Source organism: Macrobrachium nipponense, chromosome 18 (assembly GCF_015104395.2).
Source record: "Macrobrachium nipponense isolate FS-2020 chromosome 18, ASM1510439v2, whole genome shotgun sequence".
Classification (NCBI taxonomy): domain Eukaryota; kingdom Metazoa; phylum Arthropoda; class Malacostraca; order Decapoda; family Palaemonidae; genus Macrobrachium; species Macrobrachium nipponense.
Window position 1 is genome coordinate 75,313,140 of NC_087211.1, and position 24,486 is coordinate 75,337,625.

At 36.5% G+C, this 24,486-nt stretch overlaps 2 protein-coding genes across 6 annotated transcripts in view; one reads left to right on the forward strand and one right to left on the reverse strand.

Moving 5' to 3' along the window:
- Nucleotides 1-24,486, reverse strand: part of LOC135197198 (F-box/LRR-repeat protein 7-like) — a 173,556-nt gene that overhangs the window by 50,242 nt on the left and 98,828 nt on the right. The window contains exons 1-2 of one of the 5 annotated variants that reach the window (XM_064224243.1): nucleotides 11,680-11,823; nucleotides 10,884-11,087 (exon numbers count right to left, since the gene is read on the reverse strand). The exons of 2 other annotated variants lie outside the window; for them this stretch is intronic. In XM_064224243.1, coding sequence (XP_064080313.1) covers nucleotides 10,884-10,964 — 81 coding nt within the window. In that variant the 5' untranslated portion in view covers nucleotides 10,965-11,087; nucleotides 11,680-11,823. Of the gene's footprint in view, nucleotides 1-10,883; nucleotides 11,088-11,558; nucleotides 11,576-11,679; nucleotides 11,824-19,388; nucleotides 19,518-24,486 lie in introns of those variants that run through there. 2 more of the 5 variants (XM_064224244.1, XM_064224241.1) reach the window with 2 other exon arrangements.
- Nucleotides 1-24,486, forward strand: part of LOC135197201 (zinc transporter ZIP13 homolog) — a 160,886-nt gene that overhangs the window by 10,995 nt on the left and 125,405 nt on the right. The gene's annotated exons all lie outside the window — the stretch shown is intronic.

The window sequence follows — 24,486 nt, forward strand, 5'->3', positions numbered from 1 at the left end:
TTTAAAGCAGTTTTTAAGATTTGTTTGACGAAACCTTAAGGTTTCACATAAAGGCATAATGAGACCACTCTGAAACGGAAAGCGAAACAAAATGATACGAAAGACACCAGAGTCCGCTTCAATTTCGTGCCAGAATCCATCTTTTCTACCTGACATTTCATTTTACCTTCTATGCAACACTTTGAAAGTTACAAAGTGTAAACTTTAGATGCTGCCAAACCTTTTGCGTCTAAGCTCCTCTATGAAGTCATACGAGCAATTAGGAGGAAAATGTATTTAAAGAAAACTCAATTCTAGGCTGTAATTTGGACTGCCTGGGGCGACAAGGCATCTGTTGGCCAGTGCCCATATTGGCAAGAATTTTCGGGGTATTTCAGTCATAATTGCAATCATTTTCGTTTTTCCGAGTTGGAGGAAATAACCTTACTATAGTAGATTCACAGCAACCGTGCATCTGATGTCTAGGCCAATCCCTGACGACGCTCCTGATTGGCTGTTGATAAGCCAATCACAGGGCTGGAAACTCTCAGTCCCTCAAGAGAGTTCACATACTCAGGATGTATGTTTCCCCTCTCCTGAGGGATACTTTTGAAAGACGTATCCCTCAGGAGAGGTGGAACATACATCCTGCCTATGTGAACTCTCTAGAGAGACTGAGAGTTTCAAGCCCTGTGATTGGCTCATCAACAGCCAATCAGGAGCGTCGTCAGGGATTGGCCTAGACATCAGATGCACGGTTGCTGTGAATCTACTATAGGTTGTTACGCAATTTACAATGAAATTAATCTCAAATTGATGAATGTTAGTTATGTTGAATTCTTGGTAAAATCAGTTCCAGAGAGTAAACGAAATTCTTGGGAGTTAAAATGTAAAATAATCAAGAGAAATACACTTAATGGAAGTTTTAAGAAAGAATAAAGTGAACGATAATTAGACATAACAGAAGAAACTACAGTGATAGACAAATAATGAATTAGTCGTTTACACGTGATTAAACCTCCTATAAAAATGAACTTATAGCACGTTATTAAACAGTTATCATGTAAAGTGATAACTGATAACAGTAGAGAAGTGAACTCGCTTCTTTTGCTACGAGAATTATAATCTTCAAAAATAGGATAGTGCCGTCAGTGCATCTCATGCGCTACACTGTAGGCATTACATAAGGTTCTTTGCGGCGTGCCTCCGGCCCCTGGCTGCAACCCCTTTCGTTCCTTTTACTGTAACTCCTTTCATATTCTCTGTCTTCTTACTTTCCATCCTTTCCTAACAAATGATTCATAGTTCAACTGCTTTGAGATTTTCCTCCTTTTACACCTTTCAGACCTTTTACTGTCAATTTCCGCTTCAACGCTGAATGACCTCATAGGTCCCAGTGCTTGGCCTCTGGCCTAAATTCTGTATTTTGTTTAATTATATGTACCGCTGATGGTTCCAAAAAGGCCAGATGAGTACAGATTGATTAAAAATAGAGGTTATTGTTACAGTAACAGTTAAGTAATGGAACTGAGATATAAACAGCTTTATAATAGGCAATAAGATCTGCTTGTTAGTCATCCTGTATTCAAATATCAATTCGGAATAAAAACAATTACCAGTTAATTCCAGTCTAGGATTAATTGGTAATGGTAGTGATTAATGTTAATTACATGATATGAGTCATTGTATTTATTATTATTATTGATATTATTATTTAACCAGTTTAAACAGACACACTAAGGTGACTTTCATCTCATAGGACTGGATATAATTTATACAATGTGTATAGTTATATTCACTAATTTAGTTTCTTGACCAACTCTAATAAAATTACAGATGAAGCAAGAAAATGGAATATTGTAAGTTTATGTGACTTATCCCACTATGATTCAGGCTTGTAACTGCCATCGGTATAGTTAGTGGTTCCTTTGGGGAATCGGATGTCGGGGTAGAAATGAAAATGGGTATGGATTTAGATAGGCATCTTCCTGGAAATTAATATAATAGATAGAAACGGGAAGAGGGAGAGGGAGGGGGAGGGGGATTTTCCATGAGGGAGTTGAGGTCTCGAGATGTGTACTATAGTAGATTCACACCACCCGTACATCTGATATCTAGGCCAGTCCCTTACGACGCTCCTGATTGGCTGTTGATTAGCCAATCACGGCTAGAAACTTTCAGTCTCTCTCGAGAGTTCGCATAGGCAGGATGTGTGTTCCACTTCTCCTGAGGGATACTTTTGAAAGACGTATCCCTCGGGAGAGGTGGAGCATACATCCTGCCTATGTGAACTTTCTCGAGAGAGACTGGGAGTTTCTTGCCCTGTGATTGGCTTATCAACAGCTAATTGGGAGCGTCGTAAGGGACTAGCCTAGACATCAGATGCACGGGTGATGTGAATCTACTATAGGATTGCATCGGCCATGATTTTTTTTTCTTTTTGCCATACCCCTAGGTTAGGTCAGTTTAGTTTAGTGTAGTTCAGTTCAGTTTAGTTCATATAAAAACTCTGGGATAATTTGGGTGTGGGAAACACAATGAGATTATTTTCCAGAAGATTCTGTGGTCATTTTTTAAGATGTGGCGTCCTGCTTTTTCAGGGAAGGTGCGGTACTTTATTACAATTTGGGAAAATGCCTCCCGGTTCCTGCTTAGCCTGAGAATCCAATTATCAATATATATATATATATATATATATATTATATATATATATATATATATATATATATATATATATATATATATATAATTTAATTTTTAATCATTTTTTGTTTTTTGTAATTTTTTAATTTTTCATTTTTTATTTTTATTTTTTTATTTTTTTATTTTTTTTTTTTTTATTTTACTCTTTTCTACGGGCTGCTCTATGAGCAAGAGCCCGTGCTTGCATAAGGCCAGCTTAATGAAAAACAACAACAACAGAGGTTCGTGTCTTCGTGGAAGAATTGAATCGAGTTAAATATAGAATTTAGGCCAAAGGTCAATGAGCACGGGGACCTATGAGGTCATCCAGCGCTGAAACGCAAACTGGCAGTAAAAAGTTTTAAAAGTGTTTAAAAGTGTAGCAGGATGAAAACCTCAAAGCAGCTGCACCGTGAATCATTTGTTAGGAGAGGCAGGAAAACATGGGAGAAAGAGAATATGAAAGGAGATACAGTAAAAGGAACGAAAGGGGTTGCAGGTAGGGGCCGTAGGCACGCTGCACAGATCGTTAAGTATTGCCTACATTCTACAGTGTACCGCATGAGGTACACTGGGCTTTGTGAAATAAACTTCCCCCTTACTTACGGAATCTGTGCTCGAGTTCATTAATCTCTAGTACGAATACCTCTTTATTTATTTATTTATTGCAAAGTTCGCTCATTAACGTTTTATTCAAGTCAGATCCGTATCGTTGCAATGCAACAGACGACGCTTAAAATCTCAGGGAAACTGGAGACGCGTCCTGAGTCAGACCATAAATAAAACAACGTTTTACGAGTGACTACATTCTTTCAGCAAGTTAATGTAAGAAAATATCTTTTTCTCATTTTTTAAATCCCTTTGTCTCTGGTTTAACTGAGAGACATTACTCTTGGTGCTACTTAGAGAGGCATTTCCTTTTTTCCCGTCACCCTGCCGTGACGATGTGTTAAATGAATCGCATAGTTACTGAACAATAATTCTATTTTCATTTGGCGCCATTTGCTCATGTTATTTTGCCTGCAGGTTCGTGATTTGTTGGCCTATAAGATTTTGAATAGAATTATTTCCAAGTTGTCGTCACACTTTACTTGAGCCCTGTGTATTGTCGTACTACAAAGCGGTAATGGTTTTGTGTAGTTCATTATTTTCCTTCTGACAGGAAAAACTTCTGACTTTGAGGAAGAATAAACTCTGAGAGTAAATGGCACCTTTCATAAAATTATATACTATTTGGGAAAAGGCTTCGAATTAATAGATACAAAGTCACATTTTCAATGTAAATTAGAAGTCGTGACTCGAAAAAGCTCCTTCTAGGAAGAACTCCTCCAACGGAGAAAAAGTATTCATCTGGAAAAAGTATCCTGAACATGATTATTCCCGTAGGGGTTAGTACCGTCAGTGCACCCCACGAGCTGTGCTCTGTAAGGCATTACTTTAAAGGTTATTTGCAGGGTCCCTTCGGCCCCTAGCTGCAACTCCTTGCATTCCTTTTATTGTACCTCCGCTCATATTCTTTCTTCCATCTGACTTTCCACCCTCTTCCAAGAATTGTTTCATAGTGAAACTGCCGGGTTTTCCTTCTGTTACAACTTTGTAGCCTTTACTCTCAATTTTACATTCAGTGCCGAATGACTTCGGCTTAAAATTGTTTATTCCGACCATGATTAAAAGGAAAAAAATAGTCCCACCTTCAAACCCGTTTTCAATCACTCTCACTCACTCGTTTTAGATTTAACCGACCCTTATGCTAGCACGGGCTCTTGATCATAGAGCAGCCCGTAAACACTTACTCCTTGGGGCTAAAAAAAAAAAAAAAAAAAAAAAAAAAAAAAAAAAAAAAAAAAAAAACTGTCCAATAAAAAAAGCAATAAAAAAAACTCCAATAAAAAAAACTGTCCAATAAAAAAAAACAATAAAAAAACTCCAATGAAAAAAAAACTGTCCAGTAAAAAAAAGCAATAAAAAAATTCAATAAAAAACTGTCCAATAAAAAAAAGCTATAAAAAAACTCCAAAAAAAAAAAGACTGTCCAATAATAAAAAAAAAAACTGTACAATAAAAAAAAGCAATAAAAAAAAACAACTCCAATAAAAAAAAGACTCAATAAAAAAAAAAAACTGTCCAATGACAATGATCCTGTCTGAGAAGCCGTGTGGACCACCGCGCCCGAGTCTCTTCAATGATCGCATTCACTCTCCAGCACAGGGTCCATTGTCAGCAGGTGCTAGCAATTTGCCACAGTGTGATTTTTGTGCCTGGGGTAACTTAGGGGGGGGGGGTGTGTCTTGGGAAATAGGAAGTTGGTAGGGAGAACAGGAAGTGAAGAAGGGAGAAGGAAGAAAGACGGTGAGGTAGGAGGAGGTAAGGAAGGAGGAATTTGCGAGGGAGGCACGAAGAATATGGCGGGAAAGGAGAGAGAGAGAAAAATAAGAATAAAAGGGGAGGACAGGAAGAGAGAAGAGAGAAGGAAGGGAGACGGTGAGGTAGGCGAAAGAGAGAGGGAGAGGTAATGAAGGAGGAAGTTGCGAGGGAGGATAAATAAAAGAATAAAAAAAGGAAGGAGAAAAGGTAATGAAAGAGAGACAGAAGGAAAAGGGAGAATGGGAGAATAATAACTGGGGTGTGATAGAGTAGGCAAAAAAGGAAGAGAATAAGAACGGAGAATAGAGTTTCAGCAGGCAGAAGAAAAAAGTGGAACAAAAGTGGAAACAGATTAAGTAGGAGAAAGAGAGAGAGAGAGAGAGTAATCTTCTAATTAAGAAGACAATGAGGTGTAGACAAGAATTTAAATGGCAGACGGAAATGGGAAGAGAGACAGAGAGAGAGACAGAGAGAGAGAGAATTTTCTAATTAAGAACGCTTTGCGATAACAGCAACAATTAGAATTACAGAAGGAAATTGGAGGAGAGAGAGAGAGAGAGAGAGAAGGAGGTGGGGAGAGAATGTAACTGCAGCTAACGCACTGAAAAGTAGACCATTAAAAAAAAAAACAAAAAAAACAAGGGCTTAGAGATCACTTGGCCACCAGCTGATACGAGACATTTGCTTGTAAAGTATGTAACAAGCAAGAGTACATGATCACACCTGTCTTATCTATCACCTGTTCTGTCTTGTTCCAATTTTCTTCGCTTTTTCCGCGCCAAGGAAATAGATGAAAGTTAAGCGTTGGTGATGAAATTCATTCAGATGAAATGATAGGTTTAAACTGCTATTTGATTTCAGTGTTTAGAGTTATAGTCGTTTTACCCGATGTGAACTTGTGTGACTAAACATTCGTAGACATAATGATAATAATAAATAATAGTAATAATATCTCGGAAGAAGGACGTCTTTCAAACAAACTATATTTAGCAGTTTCTCAAGCTCTCGAATGATTTTCTTTGTAGCAGCAGGTAAATCATATAGCATCTGTCCAAAGTCCTTTTATTCCTTGACTTTTCATAGTACTCGCTACCATTTACTGAAAAGTACTTGCGACCATTTACTGAAAAGTACTCGCGACCATTTACTGAAAAGTACTCGCTACAATTTACTGAAAAGTACTCGCTACCATTTACTGAAAAGTACTCGCGACCATTTACTGAAAAGTACTCACTACCATTTACTGAAAAGCGAATGAAGCCAGTTGAATCATTAGATCCATTCGCCTTTCAGTAAATGGTAGAGAGAGAGAGAGAGAACAGGACCGAAATATAAAAAAATAAGAGAACTTTGGACAGTTGTTATGATTTACCTGCTGCGACAAAGAAAATCATTCGACAAATGAAAAACTGCATTATAAACTCAACGGCATCCAGACGACCATTCTGTTTAATAATAATAATAATAATAATAATAATAATAATAATTAATTAATAATAATAATAATAATAATAATAATAATAACTGGGAAAACAAACTTCAAGGCTAGATTGCATGGTGATTATTATCACACAAAATGGATGTAGATTCTGAAAATAAGATATACATTTGTTCACAAATAAAGAATACCGGGAAAACCCGACTGAACTTTTGTATAGTTCATTATAATGTAACTCCACCTTTTCCTTGTGTGATTAATTCTCTCTGTCTCTGAATTTAATGCCTTCCTGTACAGCACAAGTCTGATATCATTCAAAATGCTTCGTTCCAATAATAACTTCAGAGAGTTTAGGGTAATTCAATAGACTCCGGAAAGCCCCAAGCCAAAGCGAAATCGTGGTCGGTTCATGAATGCATTTCTTAAAATATGAAAGTGGCATTGCATTCTTCATGCGTTAGCGTGAATAAGGCAAATAAAAGGAAGCCGATAAAGTTGGAAGTAAATAAAGTCAGATATTAATGAGGTGAATGTGTCACCAACAGTCGCCTGAATTCTGATATTTACAGCAGTTTCTTTGACGATGTTTTATGTTCAAGATGTGAGCTATTTTTATTTCTTTTGTCGTGTATTTGGATCTCTCTCTCTCTCTCTCTCTCTCTCTCTCTCTCTCTCTCTCTCTCTCTCTCTCTCTCTCTCTCTCTCTCTCTCTCTTGATATGTTGTCAAGTATATTAAGGGTGCTATATGTTTTAATGTTTTATTATTGTTACTGGTGAAAAGATCCAGATTGATATAGGTGTAAATTATATTACACAGCGAGAGCTTTCGAAAACCTGCTTTATAAGAATAATCCATCAGGTTCTTGAAAGCAGTCGTTGTATATACATATTTTTAAGCATACGAGTATATTTGTTCTTATATCAGTGCGGATATTTTCGTCATTTAAGTGACGCATGTGATTATGAGATTCGTATAAATACAAACCAAAGGAACGTTATACTGTACTAGTATACTGTAGTAATAATAAAGCAGGATGTATAACCTACTATACCTGCCTACTGATGATAAGATGCGTAGTTTTAAAAGCTCAGATGGGCTTTCAAAACGAAATAAAAAGCTTGAACGCCATATATTTCACAATAAAAAAAAACTTTCCTCATATACTGCCCATTCTACGGGTATCAGGTGTGCTTACGAAAATAGATAAAGTCGTGAAAGTCGTACAATTCTTATTCTACAAAAGGCAGGTGTTTCTTACTTATATAAGAGTTAATAAAAAAAAAGTTAATTTTTCGGCGCGATGAGGAATTTCCTTTGCATCTTGTCCTCCACAGGCGGGAGAAGAAGATTGAGGAGATATTTAGCATCCATTTGGTTCAGTGTTGGTGGAGGAGATTTGTATGAGGGATTTAATATATTATTATTATTATTATTATTATTTTTATTTTTTTTTTTTTTTTGCTCTATCACAGTCCTCCAATTCGACTGGGTGGTATTTATAGTGTGGGGTTCCGGGTTGCATCCTGCCTCCTTAGGAGTCCATCACTTTTTTTTACTATATGCGCCGTTTCTAGGATCACATTCTTCTGCATGAGTCCTGGAGCTACTTCAGCCTTTAGTTTTTCTAGGTTCCTTTTCAGGAATAATAATAATAAATAATAATATAATAAATAATAATAATCATAATATAATAATAATAAATAATATAAAATAATAATAATATAACATAATAATAATTAATATTAATATTATTATTATTTTATTATTATTATTAATTATTTTTATTATTATTATTGTTGTTGTCTATCACAGCCATCCTATTCGACTGGGTGGTATTTATAGTGGGGGTTCCGGGTTGCATCCTGCCTCCTTTTCTTACTATGTGCGCTGTTTCTTGGAGCACGCTCTTCTGCATTATTATTATTTTATTATTATTATTATTATTATTATTATTATTATTATTATTATTATTATTATTTATTCTGTACAACAGATTGTGTAAAAGCCAAAGACGCTACTTGATAGAAAAAAAAGAACAATAAAGAATATTCTTTTAAAGTCTGCTTTAAACGAGTCCCAGTTGTTTAAGTAAGGCATATTATTGTTAAAGTTTTTAATCGGCATGTATTAGCTTAAAATATATTCTTCATTAATGGTAAATGTTTAAAGTTTTTTAATCGGATGTATTATCTAAAATTACTATTCTTCATTAATGGTAAATGCATAGTCTTGAATAAGTTTTTATCGGTATGTATTAACCTTTAAAATATTACTTATTGATGATTTAATGCATATTCTTTATTAAAAACTTGTATGTTTTAGTTTTTGAAATTCCCTTTATTGATTATTAAATTACTATTCTTGATTAAAAACCTTTTTAATCTGTTTGTTTTTAGCTTTATAAATATTCGTACTTAATGATTCGATATTTATTCTTGATTAAAAACTTTGTCTGGGCTTTTAAAATATTCCTTTTCTTATGATTTAATGCAGATTCTGTTTTAACTGTTTTCATGACTAATCATTCGCATTGGAATGAAATCTCTCGTATGCATAATTACAAACAATTTGAAAGTATGATTTCAAGATACAGATTTCATTTTCGCTTTCTTTGAGTAGGTTCGATCGAAGTATACTATATTATATATTTTCGCCAAATTATATCAAATCCAAAAGCAAGATTCTGTTAAGCATTACAAGTCTGACAACAAACCAGGTGCCGGGAGGACGGGTGAGGGGTTTGGCGCGGGGGTGGCGGGGGGGGGGGGGGGGGGGGGGGGGGTGCCAGCTAAGAAACTAAGAAACAAAGAAAAGATTTGTTTGTGGAAGTCATAATCAACCTTGAGGCTAAGAACGAGGGTGAGGCAGAGACATTGACTGTTGCCAGATGTTGAGTTATAAAAGACCTTCCGGATGTTTAAAGCAAATTTAGAATAAATAAATAAGCGATGGAGTGTTCCTCATTTCTCTCTTTCTCTCGTCCGTTTTACAAGTCTTTTGTTTGTTTATTACATATCTGTGAATTTTTATAAAAAATTTTCCAGCTTGGGCACATCAGTCATGCCCTTTGGATTTTGCATATATTCACCTCTACACTTTAATGGTTAAACCCAGGACCAAATAACGCCAACGAATATGTTCTTCTTTCTGTTTCTTTGTAATTTTAAGTAAAAGATTTAGTCACGTAGAAAGTATATATATATATATATATATATGTGTGTGTGTGTGTGTGTGTCTGTGTAAATGAATAAAGCATATAAAAGTGTATCTACAACATACCAGAAATTCCCCCTTAATAGAGGTGGTCACGTAACTAAGAACGGGTCACTTTTGAGACCGTGTAAAATAGAAGTTGTAGGTCAGCCTTCAAGTGGAAGAGTAAAAGAAGTGGTAAATAAGCCTTGAACTAGAATTAACCAAGAAGTTAGTATGCCTTACCTTGAAATGGAAGAGCAAAGAAAGTGGTTGGTATGGTATGTCTCAGACTGGAAGAATTAACAGGCAAAAAGTTATTTAGATGAATTAGAGATGTTGGTAGCCTTGAAGCAGAAGAAGAAACAAGTGGTCATTATGACCTTTCCAACTGTGTAAGACTGTCAGAAATGGTCGGTCAGCCTGCCACTGAAAAAAGGAAAGTAATGGTGAAGGGCCTTGCAGTGGATAATAAGGGAAGTAGGGAGGAACCCATAAAGTGGAAGAATGGAAGAACCCTTCAAGTGGATGAATAAAAGAAGTTTTGCCCTGAAGTGGAAACTCTGAAATGGTGGAATCTTCAAAGTGGAAGAATAAAATTAGATAGCAAACTCTGAAGTGGAAGAATCCTGAAAGTGGAAGTTTAGGGCCCCATATACTGAACGATTGTCTGTATCGTTCGGAAAAACATTGTGTATGGACTTGTCTGAATGCAAAAGTGGGCGGAGTTTCGTGTCTGAACGACCTCGGTGGGAATCTGTGAAGACCAGGTTGCTGGCTTGTGACTTAAGTCTGTCCACGGTCCAGATATATGTATCTAGACCGTGCGTCTGTCATACACAGGTCGTACAATGTATGGGTTTGTCTGCCGACATAATGCTATCGCGCGCGTCTCTTTTAGAGATGATGCCATGTCTTCCCGAGATAAAATCTTTGTTCAGACTGAAATCGGTGCGGAGATCGTTCATACTGTCTGAATAGTGTGTGTGTGTGTGTGTGTGTGTGTGTGTCGATAACGACAATCGTTCAGACAGTTGTTCATATAATCGTTCAGTGTATGGGGGCCTTAAAGGTAAAGGTAGTTAAGATAATTAAAAGTGGGAGGCTGAAAGATGTAGTTGGGAATCAGAAGTGGAAGGCTGAAAGATGTAGCTGAGAAACTCAGAAGTGAAAGACTCCTTAATTTAATCGGATTGAGAAGACGTACAGCATTCTGGAAGCCTTACCGTCCTCCGCCTCGACGTGGACACGACTCCTGGATCGAGAGCTTCGGTGGCCCCTTGCAAAATCTGATCCCAGACTTCCATGTTTGCCGTCCACTAGTTACACTACAGGAAGTAATCACGAGTCACCACTAGTTCACTACTCAGGGGCTACTCGTGCTAACTACCTTTTCTAATACACAATATTGGTTTTGTGGCCACTTCTTTCTGTAAAAGTAATACGACAAGCAAAGGAAATCATGAGATATGTTTAGATTGTACTATGTCAGAACTGTAGATGGCACAACATGCGTCAGAATGTGTGTGGATTGATCTGAAGTAACAGATCATTTCGTCAGATGGAAAAGTGAAATAAAGAAAATACGAAGTGGAATGTTAAAGTTAGAAGAATTTGATGAGAAGAAATCATTCTTAAATGCACTTTATTAAAAGGAAGGAGTGGCCACACACAAGCACATAAAACTATAGAATTAGGTCGATTTCACAATGCATCTAAATACTTTAAAATCTAGTACTACAGCAGGACATTTATGGATTAACTAACACTACGGGTTCACAATAAGATTCTTGAAACACCAAAAGGCATGAATCTCTGTAACAGACACTAATTTCGCGCACAATTAGCGCGTCAACCCGCTAACAAACACAGTTTTCAAGCGGAACACTTGGCTGGTATACTTCGTTCTACAGTTTTTTTTTTTTCTTTTTTTTTAAACATCACTTTTGATGACACGACATCCACTAGAGACACTCCTCGGGATGCGACGATCGTGCGTCGAATTGACGTTCGAATGAACACCTGATGTCAACAACGAGAACCGGGCCGAAGAAAAAAGAGGAAGAGGAAGAGGAAGATGACGAAGGAGGAAGAAGAAGACCACACGTCTGCCTCTCGCAGAAAGTGACAGTGGCCACCAGTGGCTCTGGTAGTCTCCAGTGGATCTCCCTCTCTCTCTCTCTTTCTCATTCTTTACGTCGTTCCTCCCCCTCCTCCTACTCTTTCTCCCTCCCCCTCCCCCTCCTTATGTCCCTCCCTCCCGTTTTCTACGTCTCCTTTTTTATTTTTTTCTCTCACCTGCACAATTCTTTGTTGAGGAGATTTGGAATGTAGGGTTGGTGGGGGCGGGGTCATGTCGGAGCAAGATCTCTTCAAAATAGCAACAACTATGTCCACCTCTCTCTCTCTCTCTCTCTCTCTCTCTCTCTCTCTCTCTCTCTCTCTCTCTCAACTTTTGTGTCTTACTTGATGGATGATGTGATTGTAAACATGTAAACTTCACAGTTATTTTTTTAATATTAAAATTAGTAGTTTCGTCTATGTATCAATATAGCAACATAAATAGTGTAGAACAGGAGGACCTTGGAGTCATTATTACCAAGGACTTAAAATCCACAAAACCGTGCATAAAAGCTGAAATAAAGAAAATATATAGATTAGCATTTCCCAATCATTTGACTCGACATTGCTTTCCTATGCAATTGCTGACCTGCATGTTTCGACTCTTAAGGTACTTCGGACATTGGGTAAATAGTCAAAAGAGAATCCATCATGTAAATAAAAGGTTTAGTTCTTATTAAATTAGATATTATAAAAACTTTTATATTTCGTGTGGAATGTAAAGGATGTTTCTTTTTTTTTATCTTTGACTGCAATATCTAATTTCTAAAATAGTAATTTTAGTAACGTATAAATAAGTTTGTAGTGACAACTAAATTTTCGTACTTTGGAGTGGTAATGAAAAATGACTTAAACTATGTATAGCATTGGACTCCCGGTGTGTGTGTGTGAGAGAGAGAGAGAGAGAGAGAGAGAGAGAGAGAGAGAGAGAGAGAGAGAGAGAGTCAGTCAAATCTCTCAACAATCACAACTTTGTGTCTTTCTTGATGGATGATGTGATTGTAAATATTTAAACTTCACAGTTATTTTTTTTAATATTAAAATTGAGTTCTGTCTTTGTACCAATATAGCAACTTAATTATAAAATTTCATGGTTGTTTTATTACTGATGTATGAACTAAATTCTTAGCGGGATGTCTACTGAATCTGATATTTTTAAGTTATCAGTGTCTGTTGAACATTTTACGATTAGAATATTAGGCTAGTTTCTTTATTTCTTATTGAGTGTTTGCCTTTCTCTCTGTCACTCTTATCGGCGTAGCCAGGGTGGGATGAGTGGGGAGTTCGGGGCCGGCTAGTGTCTCTCTCCTTTTATTTTGTCAAGGGTAAACAGTTAATTTTGGGAAATCCTAAGGGTGAAATATTTTAACTTTAACGATACTATCTATAGTAATTTGTCTGAAGAAATCCTTTTGTGTGTGAAGAGTAATAATTAAGAAATGTGACTATTACGTTACTATCTGCAATCATTTGTCGTAGCAAGTCTTTTTTGTGACAATAAATGCAGGCGAATTCAACGAACTTGCATAAAGCAATTGATAGAATGTTAGTGAAGATCAATTTTTGGCCACCACCCCCGTCTGAAATCTTAGCTAAGCTCTCTCTCTCTCTCTCTCTCTCTCTCTCTCTCTCTCTCTCTCTCTCTCTCTCTCTCTCAGATCCACATGGAAATCCATCCCACACAAATCTTTTAGCCACATTGTCGTTGACTGAATACTTTCACTTTAATTGTTAGTTAAATACACATAAGCAATTGCAGATTGCAAATACATACTTGGTTGCAGAGTTTATACATACTAATATAATTTAACGCACGCGCTTGATACATACGTAGACATTTGAATAGGTATATATACCAGACAAAATTGCTTTACATATATGAATACGTCAGTTTTCAGGTGGGTTGTTGGATGGCATACCTATGCTTCTATGTAAAGAAAATGAGAGAAATGCGAAAGAAATGAGACTAAATGAACTGAAAAGAAAGTGTAAAAGAATTATCGGCGATTATTTGGTCGCGTTTTACTTGTCAGGAGATAATCGTGGCTACTCGTCCTTTGTCCCGTTTTCTATTGGGTTCGGGCAGACTCTCCTGTTTTCTCGTCACCAGAGGGGAAGCTGTAAGATGAGTTGACAGCGCTTTCCTTTGTTATTACGTGAATCTTAAAACCGGGAGTTTTGGTTTGATCATAATTTACGGTCTCTTTGTTTGTATGGATGATTGTTTTTATTTTTTACTAGCTGTCTCATTTTTAGGAAAAATTTTGGGTTGGATATCAGTACAGTATCTCTCTCTCTCTCTCTCTCTCTCTCTCTCTCTCTCTCTCTCTCTCTCTCTCTCTCTCTCTCAGAGCAAGGATAATCATTGTCATACCTGTTTTCCCAAGGGACTAATCCAATAAATCCGCTTGATAGAAACAACAAAGTTGATTTCAGTTGCATTTTCTTCTTAATTTCAGTTCCTAGTGACCTGGTTCTTGTTTTTATTTTTCGTAAATCACTTACGTTCTCACATTCTTGAATAACGTTGATCTTGTATCTTTACTGACCCGGAAATTGTCAGTCAGAGTAGTTGAAACGGAAATTAGCAAGACAAAGATGACTTGCAGAAAAGCTCGCAACGCTTTAAAAAAGTCTGGTACAAATACATTAATATAGTTTTATAATTGGGTTGAATTGATTATAATATTAATAGTAGTCATAGTATTATGAGTCTATAATTCTGAGTATGAGTGGTAAATCGTTAATTAAACATATATTGCCTTGGGTCCTTTAGTTGTTTATATCAACAATTATTATTATTAATACGAGCTTGATGGCGCTCGTAACGTTGCGTTGGAACCCGGCGCTGCCCTTCTTGTCTCCCCGACCCTCCCAAACTCCAACCTGCCTCACCCCAACCTCGGGCGGACAAACAGGTTTTCAGAAGGAGGGTGGATATTTCATGTCTCCCCTACCCTCCCGGTCTCCCACCCCATCCCCCCTGGGGTGGACACACGGGTTTGTAGAAGGAGGGTGGATGTGTCATGTCTCCCGTGTCCTCCCGATCCTCTACCTACCTCGCCCCCACCCGGGGCGGACAAGCAAAAAAGATCCACTTGGGTTTTATTATTATTATTATTATTATTATTATTATATTATTATTGAAAATCGGCATCCAGTCAAAACAAACAATTACAAAAATATTAATTTCTCAGTAAAGTCCAAAACGAAAAAGTCCATATGACAAAAAAAAAAGAAAAAAGAAAAGAGGAAATGAGACATGATATGGACATAAAAAAAAAAAAAAAAAGTCTACAGAAAACCCGGTAAAATCTACCTGTCTGGTACCTGTCTCCACACGAAAGAGAGGGCGAAGAATATTCGGAGCGATATACACGTCCATCAGTGGGGGGTTTTTTTTTTTTTTTTTTTTTTTTAACGCGAGACGAACATTTCAAAGACTTTGCAAATGGGCCATTCTGCTCTTTGAAACTCCGACGCTGTGTAGATCACTTTGTGCCCTGAGGTGGTGGGAGTGTTTAAAAGTGGGATATTTTTAGTCCTATTTATGGCAATGATGAGAGTGAAGAGGTGAAGATTGTTATACTACGGACGTTCGTTTCGTGATCTTACAATATTTCTAAAAATATGAGTATTTTCTGCCAACTCCAAGCACTTAGAACCCTTTTTTTAGCAGATACCATAACCCTTTCAATATGCTTTTGTTTGCTTCTGCTCAAAAGGTGTCATTGATAATTCTTTCTGAATGGAAAGAAATGGCAACTGTGCAGTCCCGGGGGGTGGATACGGCTTCTGCGTTACTTTTGAGTGATACGATTCTTGGTGGTCATCTTTCCAAGTACCGAAGATATGGAACGGAATGAATGTATACATAAAGGCAAATGCCACGAAGGAAAAGTGAAACAACGGAGTGGTTTCACCTTCGTGGCATTTGCCTTATATATATATATATATATATATATATATATATATATATATTATATATATATATACAACACACACACAAGTATATATACATGTATGTATATATAAATATATATATATATATATATATATATATATATATATATATAATATATACACAAGTATATATACATATATATATATATATATATATATATATATATATATATATATAATAACACGAGAAGGTATACTCATTTTGAAAGTAACACTAGCATTTAAACATCTCCTTAAGACTCGAAAACATATTATATATATATATATTCATATAGTATATATATAATTAATATATATTTATTAATATAATAGCTAAGCGAAATGCCACAGGAAAATTATAGTCAGAAATCCAAGCGCTTTCGTCTTACTAATACATTGTCAAGGAGCAAATGAAATACAATTGGAGAGAAAGGTCTCAGGTACACAACAAGATCAAGAATACCAGATGATTAATTGTCAAAAGGGTAAAAATTAAAAGAGGTAATCCAGGATTATTGGCTATCACACGGTCACAAACCTGGATTATCGCTTTTAATTTTCACCCTTTTGACAATTAACCATCCGGTATTCTTGATCTTGTTGTGTACCTGAGACCTTTCTCTCCAATTGTATTTCATTCACTCCTTGACAATGTCCTTAGTAAAGACGAAAGCGCTTGGATTTCTGACTATCATTTTCTCCTGTGGCATTCGCTTATTTAATGAAGTCACGTGCATCATCTACTGTGATTATTTAAGCATATATATATATATATATATATATATATATATATATATATCTATATATATATATATATATATATATATATATAATATATGAGTGTGTTGTGTGTGTGTCGGTTCCGTAGAGGGATATTGCCGTCAGTGTACCTCACTTTGTGCACAGTAGGCATTACTTCAGGATTTTTGCAGCGTCCCTTCTGCCCCTAGCTGCGACCTCTTTCATTCCTTTTACGCTACTTCCGTTCATATTCGCTTTCCTTCATCTGACTTTCCACTCTCTCCTACTACTAGATTCAGGGCCTCTGTAACACGGTTTTTTCGCAATAACTTTTTATCTATGCATTCATAAATATAACGCTTATTCAGAATACATATTATATCAACACATGATTTTGAGTGTATTCTGCACTACGTAGGTTGAATAAATTTGGTACTTATAATGTAAGAGTGACCTTTTTTGAAAGACGGGCCAACTTACTCAGAGAAAAGGTTTCGAACGCACTCGTTACGTAACTTATGACATCATTTCTTCCCTCTTTCTCGATGGATGATTGGCTATACGTAACGAAGGCTAAACCTCTGGCAACAATGACATACAATTTAAATACAAGCAAAGCAGTACACCTTTATGAAAAAACTGAACCCCCACTGATAATTGTATAATGAAACAACCACAAAATATGTTAATAAATACAAAAAACACTTCGATTATTAGTCTAACTCCCAAAATAAGTTTCCAAAGAAATTACAGCCTACTTTATAGGTCACAATCAGATTGACAAGATGTAGGGAATATTTAGTAATTACCAAAAACATAGTAGACAAGCTTGATTTGATAACTGCTATATCGAATGTCAAGCAATTTTTATTTATTGGCTTATCTACCTATTTACTGAAAAAAAATAGCCGGTACCGTATATTGGCTTTAAACCTTCACCAATAATGATCGTCAGAATGGTGACTTCATGAGGCTCCACCCACTTTCGCCTCGTTATAATTCAGGATAACACTGAAGGCTACTATGGGCATTGTTGGATTAGAAAATTTAACTTCTGGCTATAAAAACTAATTTCTCGAGTAGTTGTAAGAAGTGCTAAATGATCCTCAAGGATCCCAGCAGTTGGTCTAAACGTTTAATTCATGTATATTACTGCTATACGTTGCGGCACTATGCTACAGTAGTATTACTACGCTAGCACTGATACCCCACCCACACAATCTATGTATCGTTCCGCCATTCATAAAGTCTTTGGGTTTCAGAGCGATGGCATTTCTGTCTGGTGGATGGGCGGGGCAACATTTAGTCAAAAGGTGTTTGTTTACCTTGCTTACGTAATGAATGTTTTTCGACTCTTGGCTCGTAATCATTGGCCATGGCGTCGGTTAGATCATTTTTACTCTATAAAAATCAAAACTATCGGGTTTAGGTTATTGATAATGCTGACAAAATTTGTGTGTGGTTGTAAAATATACATATGTCAACTTTCAGCTACATCCGATGCTTTGACAAGGAGCAAAGTCCAAAAAACCGTGTTACAGAGACCCTGAATCTCATAGTAACAATTGTTTCATAGTGCAACAGCAAGGTTTTCCTCCTGTTACACCTTCCAAACCTTTTGACTGCCAATATCCCTTTCAGCGCTGAGTGACCTCATATGTTCCAGTACTTGGCCGTTCGGCTAATTTATATATTCTGTTCTATTCCATATCTAATATACGATATATATATATATATATATAATTCATATATATATAAATATAAGATATATACGCCAGGTGTAATCGAATACATGTGTATCTAGTTTGATTCCTAGACGAACCAAAATAACCCAATTCCAAGTCAACGGCTTTTGACGGCCAGAATAATCATGAGGTGTCAGAACCAAAGTTATGATGACTCATGAAATTAACGTAAGTCGTGTAAACACCTGTGAACAATTAATAGCGGTTTGTTCTCAACTAAAAACCCAGTCGAATAGGGTGACTGTAATGAGATATTATATATATATATATATATATATATATATATATATATATATATATATATATAATAATAATAACAAAGATTCGATATTTTCAATACTATGCATTGTCTTCTGTCCGAAGGTCATGAGCAGTGTAGCGAGTTGTGTGCGTGTGTGTGTGTGTGTGTGTGTGTGGCGAAAGGTTGTAACGAGATCTGGCACCCGTGGCACCTTCGTGGCACCCTGGCGTTCCTGTGATTTAACTTGTGTGGGAACAAGACAAACAATGTGGGGTTTGTCCCTTTCTGCGGTTTTTAGGTTTTTCGTTTTTTTTTTATTCTTTCCCACTTTGCTGAATATTTACCTTTATTTTAAGTTTGGTATATTTCATTAAATCGGTTTTATATATATATATATATATATATATATATATATAATATATATATATATATATATATATATCTATATATCTGTATATGTGTGTGTGTGTGTTTGTTTGTTTGTACACACATGCAAACATACGTACATATATACATACATGGGGGTACCAGTTCCATTCCCAAAGCCTTGCCATGAACCAAAAGGCCAAAACTTGGATATTACCCCATAAAGATCAAAGGTGTCCTGCTGTATTAAGAAACTCTTACCTCTACGGGTGAGATTCGAGGAGCATTGCGGGTACGACAGCCTCAATCTAATCTGACATGCATGGATTCGAATCCCACTTGGGAAATTAAGAACATCCTCACATATTTGCTGTCCGTCGGAAGTGCTTATATAAGAATGATCATAACCTAGAGAGTGTTAGGAAATTGATGAAGTGAATAGTTGGGGCTTAATCTTACAGAAACCATAATTATGACTGCCTGAGTAATTATAATTTCAGGCCTAGAAAACACCGATAACAATCTTTAAGCGATTTTCTTTGCTCCTAACCAACGAGAACCTCTTCATTATTTACCGTCTGCGATTTCCTCTCGAGCTCGAAATCCTCCCCAAATCTGGCAGTCACCAGGCCCTCTAGATCGTCGGGCAGGACATACCACATCGATTTTCTACGGTTTCCAAACTCCATCTCTTTTTATTCTTTCTGGTCTTGGTCTTCTTCTTCGTTGTCGTCAGGAAAATCAGTCCCTATGGGGAAGTCAGCTTCTCGCTTTTAGATGAAGGCTGCCTCATGCCAGCAAAGATTCTCGTTCATGTTGGCAGCCCTGAACTTATAATATTGATGGGAGGTAATTCCGGCTATAAACCTATTATTAGTTTTTTTTTTTCTTTTTTACGATTCTGTGTCTTGATGATAACTTTTCATTTGATATTTGATTGAGTCGGCTTTACGCCAACTAGGTCAGACCATTTAATGTAAATTTAGTTTTTTTTTCAACGGCAAAATTTAATGTCTTTTGGGGTTTAACGATTGCTCGGATTTATTTTTGAGCAAATTACCGTCAAACTTGCCAAGGCACAGGTGTTGGTAATATGGCGGTGTGTGCTCTCTTTCGTTTTCACTTTATGCGTTTACTTTTAACTGTGGAACATCGTTTATTAATTCACCTATAACAACATGTCACGAATCTCTTCCGTTATTTTTAACTATGATTGATTTGGATGGGAAAACATCAACTTCCTCCTCATATATTTCTGAAGTTGTCATTAACATTGCCACAGCACATCTGTATGTGAAGATGTACAGGTTTGTTAATCAACTTTGAACACCTGTTGGGACATAACAGCCTTCATCTTCTTATAATTTTGATTTTTTCAATATTTTAGCGTCAAAATATTCCTGCGATGAACGTATCATTTGCATAATTTCCCTTTTTATGTAAAGCACGAATAACGTACTAACTAATTTTATGCATTTTATCGGTTCACGTTAACAGGTAGAAGTCAAGTTAAACTGCATAAGATTCTTTTCTAGCACTAATGAAATAAGATTAACCAAGAAATAAAAGTTCCCGTGATGATGTCATTCGCAAAGAACGCTTCGCAAATCGCCCGATTGTGCGGCCAGAAAACCGACCACTCGGCGAAGAGAACGCTTCTTCCCGGACAGTTGTAGGCGCGAGACTCAGGCGGCCAACCATGACTGCTCCTCTTTTGGGGTTAGCCGAAAGGGCGTGATAACAGGGGTGGGCGGGATTGAGTCGGGGCCTAGGGTATAGTAGGGGCATTAGGTTTCTTGTTTTGGATGGCCATGAGATATGGGGGGCAAAGGAACTTCGGTAAGCGGTGGTTGTGTTTACCTTACTCACCAGATGCCTTGCAATGTACAACCTCCGGCTAACCTACATTAAAGGAACGGAGGGAAAAGGGCGGGATCGGTTCAGGTGGCGGCAACGTTCACTTGCGTCTTATGACGAAGTGTCCGTTACGTACGATTGAAAGACAGGGTATGAAAGGGACAGCGATGTCTATTTCTAATGAAATTGAAGGCAGATATATTCAATTATGTCAATTGTAAGTTACTAATAAAGTTTGCAAACTTTGAAATGTATTTAGTCTGAAACAATTTTTGAGTTTTTGTGTCATTTTGCTATCGTTTGAGAATGCCTTCTCAGAAACGCACCCTCGCTCTCGAAGTCAGCACGGACCAAATAAAATCAGCAAAGTTAGGATTTCCATTGTTTACTTTTGTAGCCATGAATAAATATCCTGAGTGAAAGCGGAGATTCGGAATGTGGATTGTGCTTAGAAGATGAAGACAGCTTTAATCAACATTTACTCATAAGCGGAGCAGAAGATCGTCTGTTTGTAATCCCGTAAATATTTGCATTCTCACAAATGAATGAGCGCCAGAAAGTTATATCTTACTATCTAGAAAGCAACATATTGAGTATAATACCTCAGTTTTATCAAACTTCTTCATACATCAACAATATTATCATGTAGTGTTTAGCTGGGACAGCTTTTTAGGCGTGATGCATTATTAGGGCATCGTTGAAAATAAATTTCGAATGTAATTACACTCTGTAGGGATGTAGTGCCATCAGCTCACCTCACGCGGTGCACTGTAGACATTACTTAAGGTTCTTTGCAGAGTACCTTCGGCCCCTAGTTTGCAACCCTTTTCATTCCTTTTACTGTACCTCCGTATATATTACCTTTTTTTCCATCTTACATCTTACTATACCCTCTCCTAACAATGTTTGCATGATGCAACTGTGATGGTTGACTCATGTTACACTTTAAAGTCTTTTATTCTTGGTTTCCCTTTCAGCTCTGAATGACCTCACATATCAATTCCAATCCCGAATGTAATTTACAGTTTAATTTACTCAAAGACTTATGTAGATGTAGAATGGTTAACTGTGGGATATTTTGAAAATGTTCTGGTATAGGCCATACTAGAGTTTTTATGAAACTATCTATCGATTACGGGCTGCTCTAGGAGCAAGAGCCCGTGCTGGCATAAGGAACAGTCTCTCTGAGGATGTCGTGCAATTGGAATTTCAAAAGGTCAAGCGAAGATGCAATGCATTACTTTCCTTATACTATTCTCTTCCTCGCATTTTTATACACTTTTTTTTATATTTATTGATTTGTTCATTTTTACTTTTTTAATAAGTGAGATCTCCTCTTGATGTACTTCCCTTTACCGCCTCTTACATCTTGCTCATTTCTTTGGAAGCTTTAATTTCAAGTCAATGGCTCCTGTGGGTTTGTTCCAAATGAATAGTGTTCATATTTTTAATAATAATAATAATAATAATAATAATAATAATAATAATAATAATAATAATAATAATAATAATAATAATAATAATAATATCAAAAGGGCTGACACCCTGAAGCATTTGATGAGTTGAGGGTAGTCTACTGATACGGAACTTCACTATCAACAGTCACACTTCAACCAGAAAATGCAAACAAACATACAGTGTACTTGAATATTGTCCTCATTTTGGACGAGAAAAGTACACAGAGTTGTGATAAGGTGTCATCATGGGTAGTGGAGGAGAGAAGGTGCATAGTCTAGTGAAATAGCCAGGAAGTAGGATTTGATTTTGATTTATATAGATTTTTGCCATTACGCCAAGCACTGGGACAACTAAGGCCATTCAGCACTGAAACGGAAATTGACAATATAAGGTTTGAAAGGTGTTCCAGGAGGAAAACGTCGCAGTTTCACTATGAAACAATTGTTAGGAGAGGCTGGACAGTAAGATGGAAGAAAACGAATATGAACGGAGCTTCAGTGAAAGGAATGAAAGTAGTTGCAGCTAGGGGACGAAGGTACACTGTAAAGAACCTTAAGTAATGCCTACAGTGCACCGAATGAGGTGCACTGATGGCACTACCTCCTGCGGGGCCAGGAAGTAGGAGCAGCGAATACCACAGTGAGTGAAGAAGCAACGAAATATTTTGATTCACTCGAATGTTGAGGAAGAAGGATAAGATATATATATATATTATATATATATATATATATATATATATATATATATATATATATATGTGTGTATATATATATATATATTATGGATTCAATGGAAGTGAGAGAAACAAAGTTTGGGAGGTGTTTAAGGTAATTGATTAGTCAGGAGAAGGAAACTGAAGCCAGACAGATTAAAAAAAAAAAAAAAAAAGTCAAGCATCTACTCTGCTTTATCTAAGTTTTTTTTATCGGAAATATTGGGATTTTAAAAGCTTCTCTACAGTTCTTAGTGAGCGAGTGTTTTGTAGATAAATGGGAAACCTTAATGGCCTCGTTATCTTTTGCTTAACGCCCTTTCCCAAGCGCATGTTTAAATAGCAGACTGAAAACTGTGGCCGTGTGTTCCAGAAATAGCAAGTTAATTTACGAAAGAAAAGCAGAGACGTTTATCGCACATAATTATGTTGCGCTTGCTGGATTATGTTATGATTGCTAATATTGGAGGAGAGTTCGATTTGTTTTGCTCAAACATAGAAAATATTTTCTCCGGTGCTATTGTTTTGTCTTTCAAAACATCCATTACTTATATTTGTTTACAGATTAGAGTAGGTTATTGATGAAAAATCGCACGATTCATAAAAGTATAGAAAACGGAGTCTGATTGCAAGATGACTCATGATCTCAAAGAAAACGAGAAATCCTAAATTAAAAGGAGTAACTTAACCAAATAACACAACGTCTACGACGTGTATTTCCATATTATTAAATCTGCGTTGTTTCTGCATTAGATAAAAAAAATAATTCAGTGATGGCACTTAGAAAAAAATGACTGAACACAAAGCCCATATATGAACAATATGCCTCAGAAAAATATACTCAAAGTGGGATGCGTTCAATGAATTCGAAATTGCAATAAATGCAAGAAAGGGAAATGTATTTTAAACAGGCACAAAGAAATAGGATACATTCCACTGGCATTGACTCAGAAGACATATGCATACATGTTACAAAATGGCTAAATTTCATAGTTTAAATAATTCGCTTTGTTCTCAGCTATCAAAGATGTGTTGCACTAAAAAGGAATCAGTGTGTTCACATACTGTGTACGTTAATGCAAATTTATGCACTCATTTTCACATTCACGTAAATATATTGTATATATATATTACCTATTATTATATATATATATATATAATATATATATATATATATGTGTGTGTGTGTGTGTGTGTGGTGTGTGTGTGTTTGTATATATATAAATATATTTTAATATATTATCTCATACAGATTTTCCACCGTATCCTTCCCTTGTGGTGGATGGGACTTTGCTGAATGAGTTCGAAGCTTTAACTATTCTAGGTCTAAATTTTGACTCACATCTTACTTTTGAGAAACGGCTAATGACAATTTCACCAAATGCCACATGAAAGTTAGGCATTGTACGTGAGGCCTCGTGTATTTATAACAGTGATCAAATCAGTGCAACCTGTATGAAGGTCGTTTGTTCTCCCTTGACTTGAATACTGTTCTCCGGTGTTGATGTCTGCTTCTGCCAGAGATGTATTGCCAGAGATTGATCTCTCTTTAAATAGAGTGGTTCGTGGTGGTTGGTTTCTGTTTCCTATAGCAGTAGTTATGACTTGGTTCTTTGGACCATCGACGGATGGTCTCTTGGTTGTCA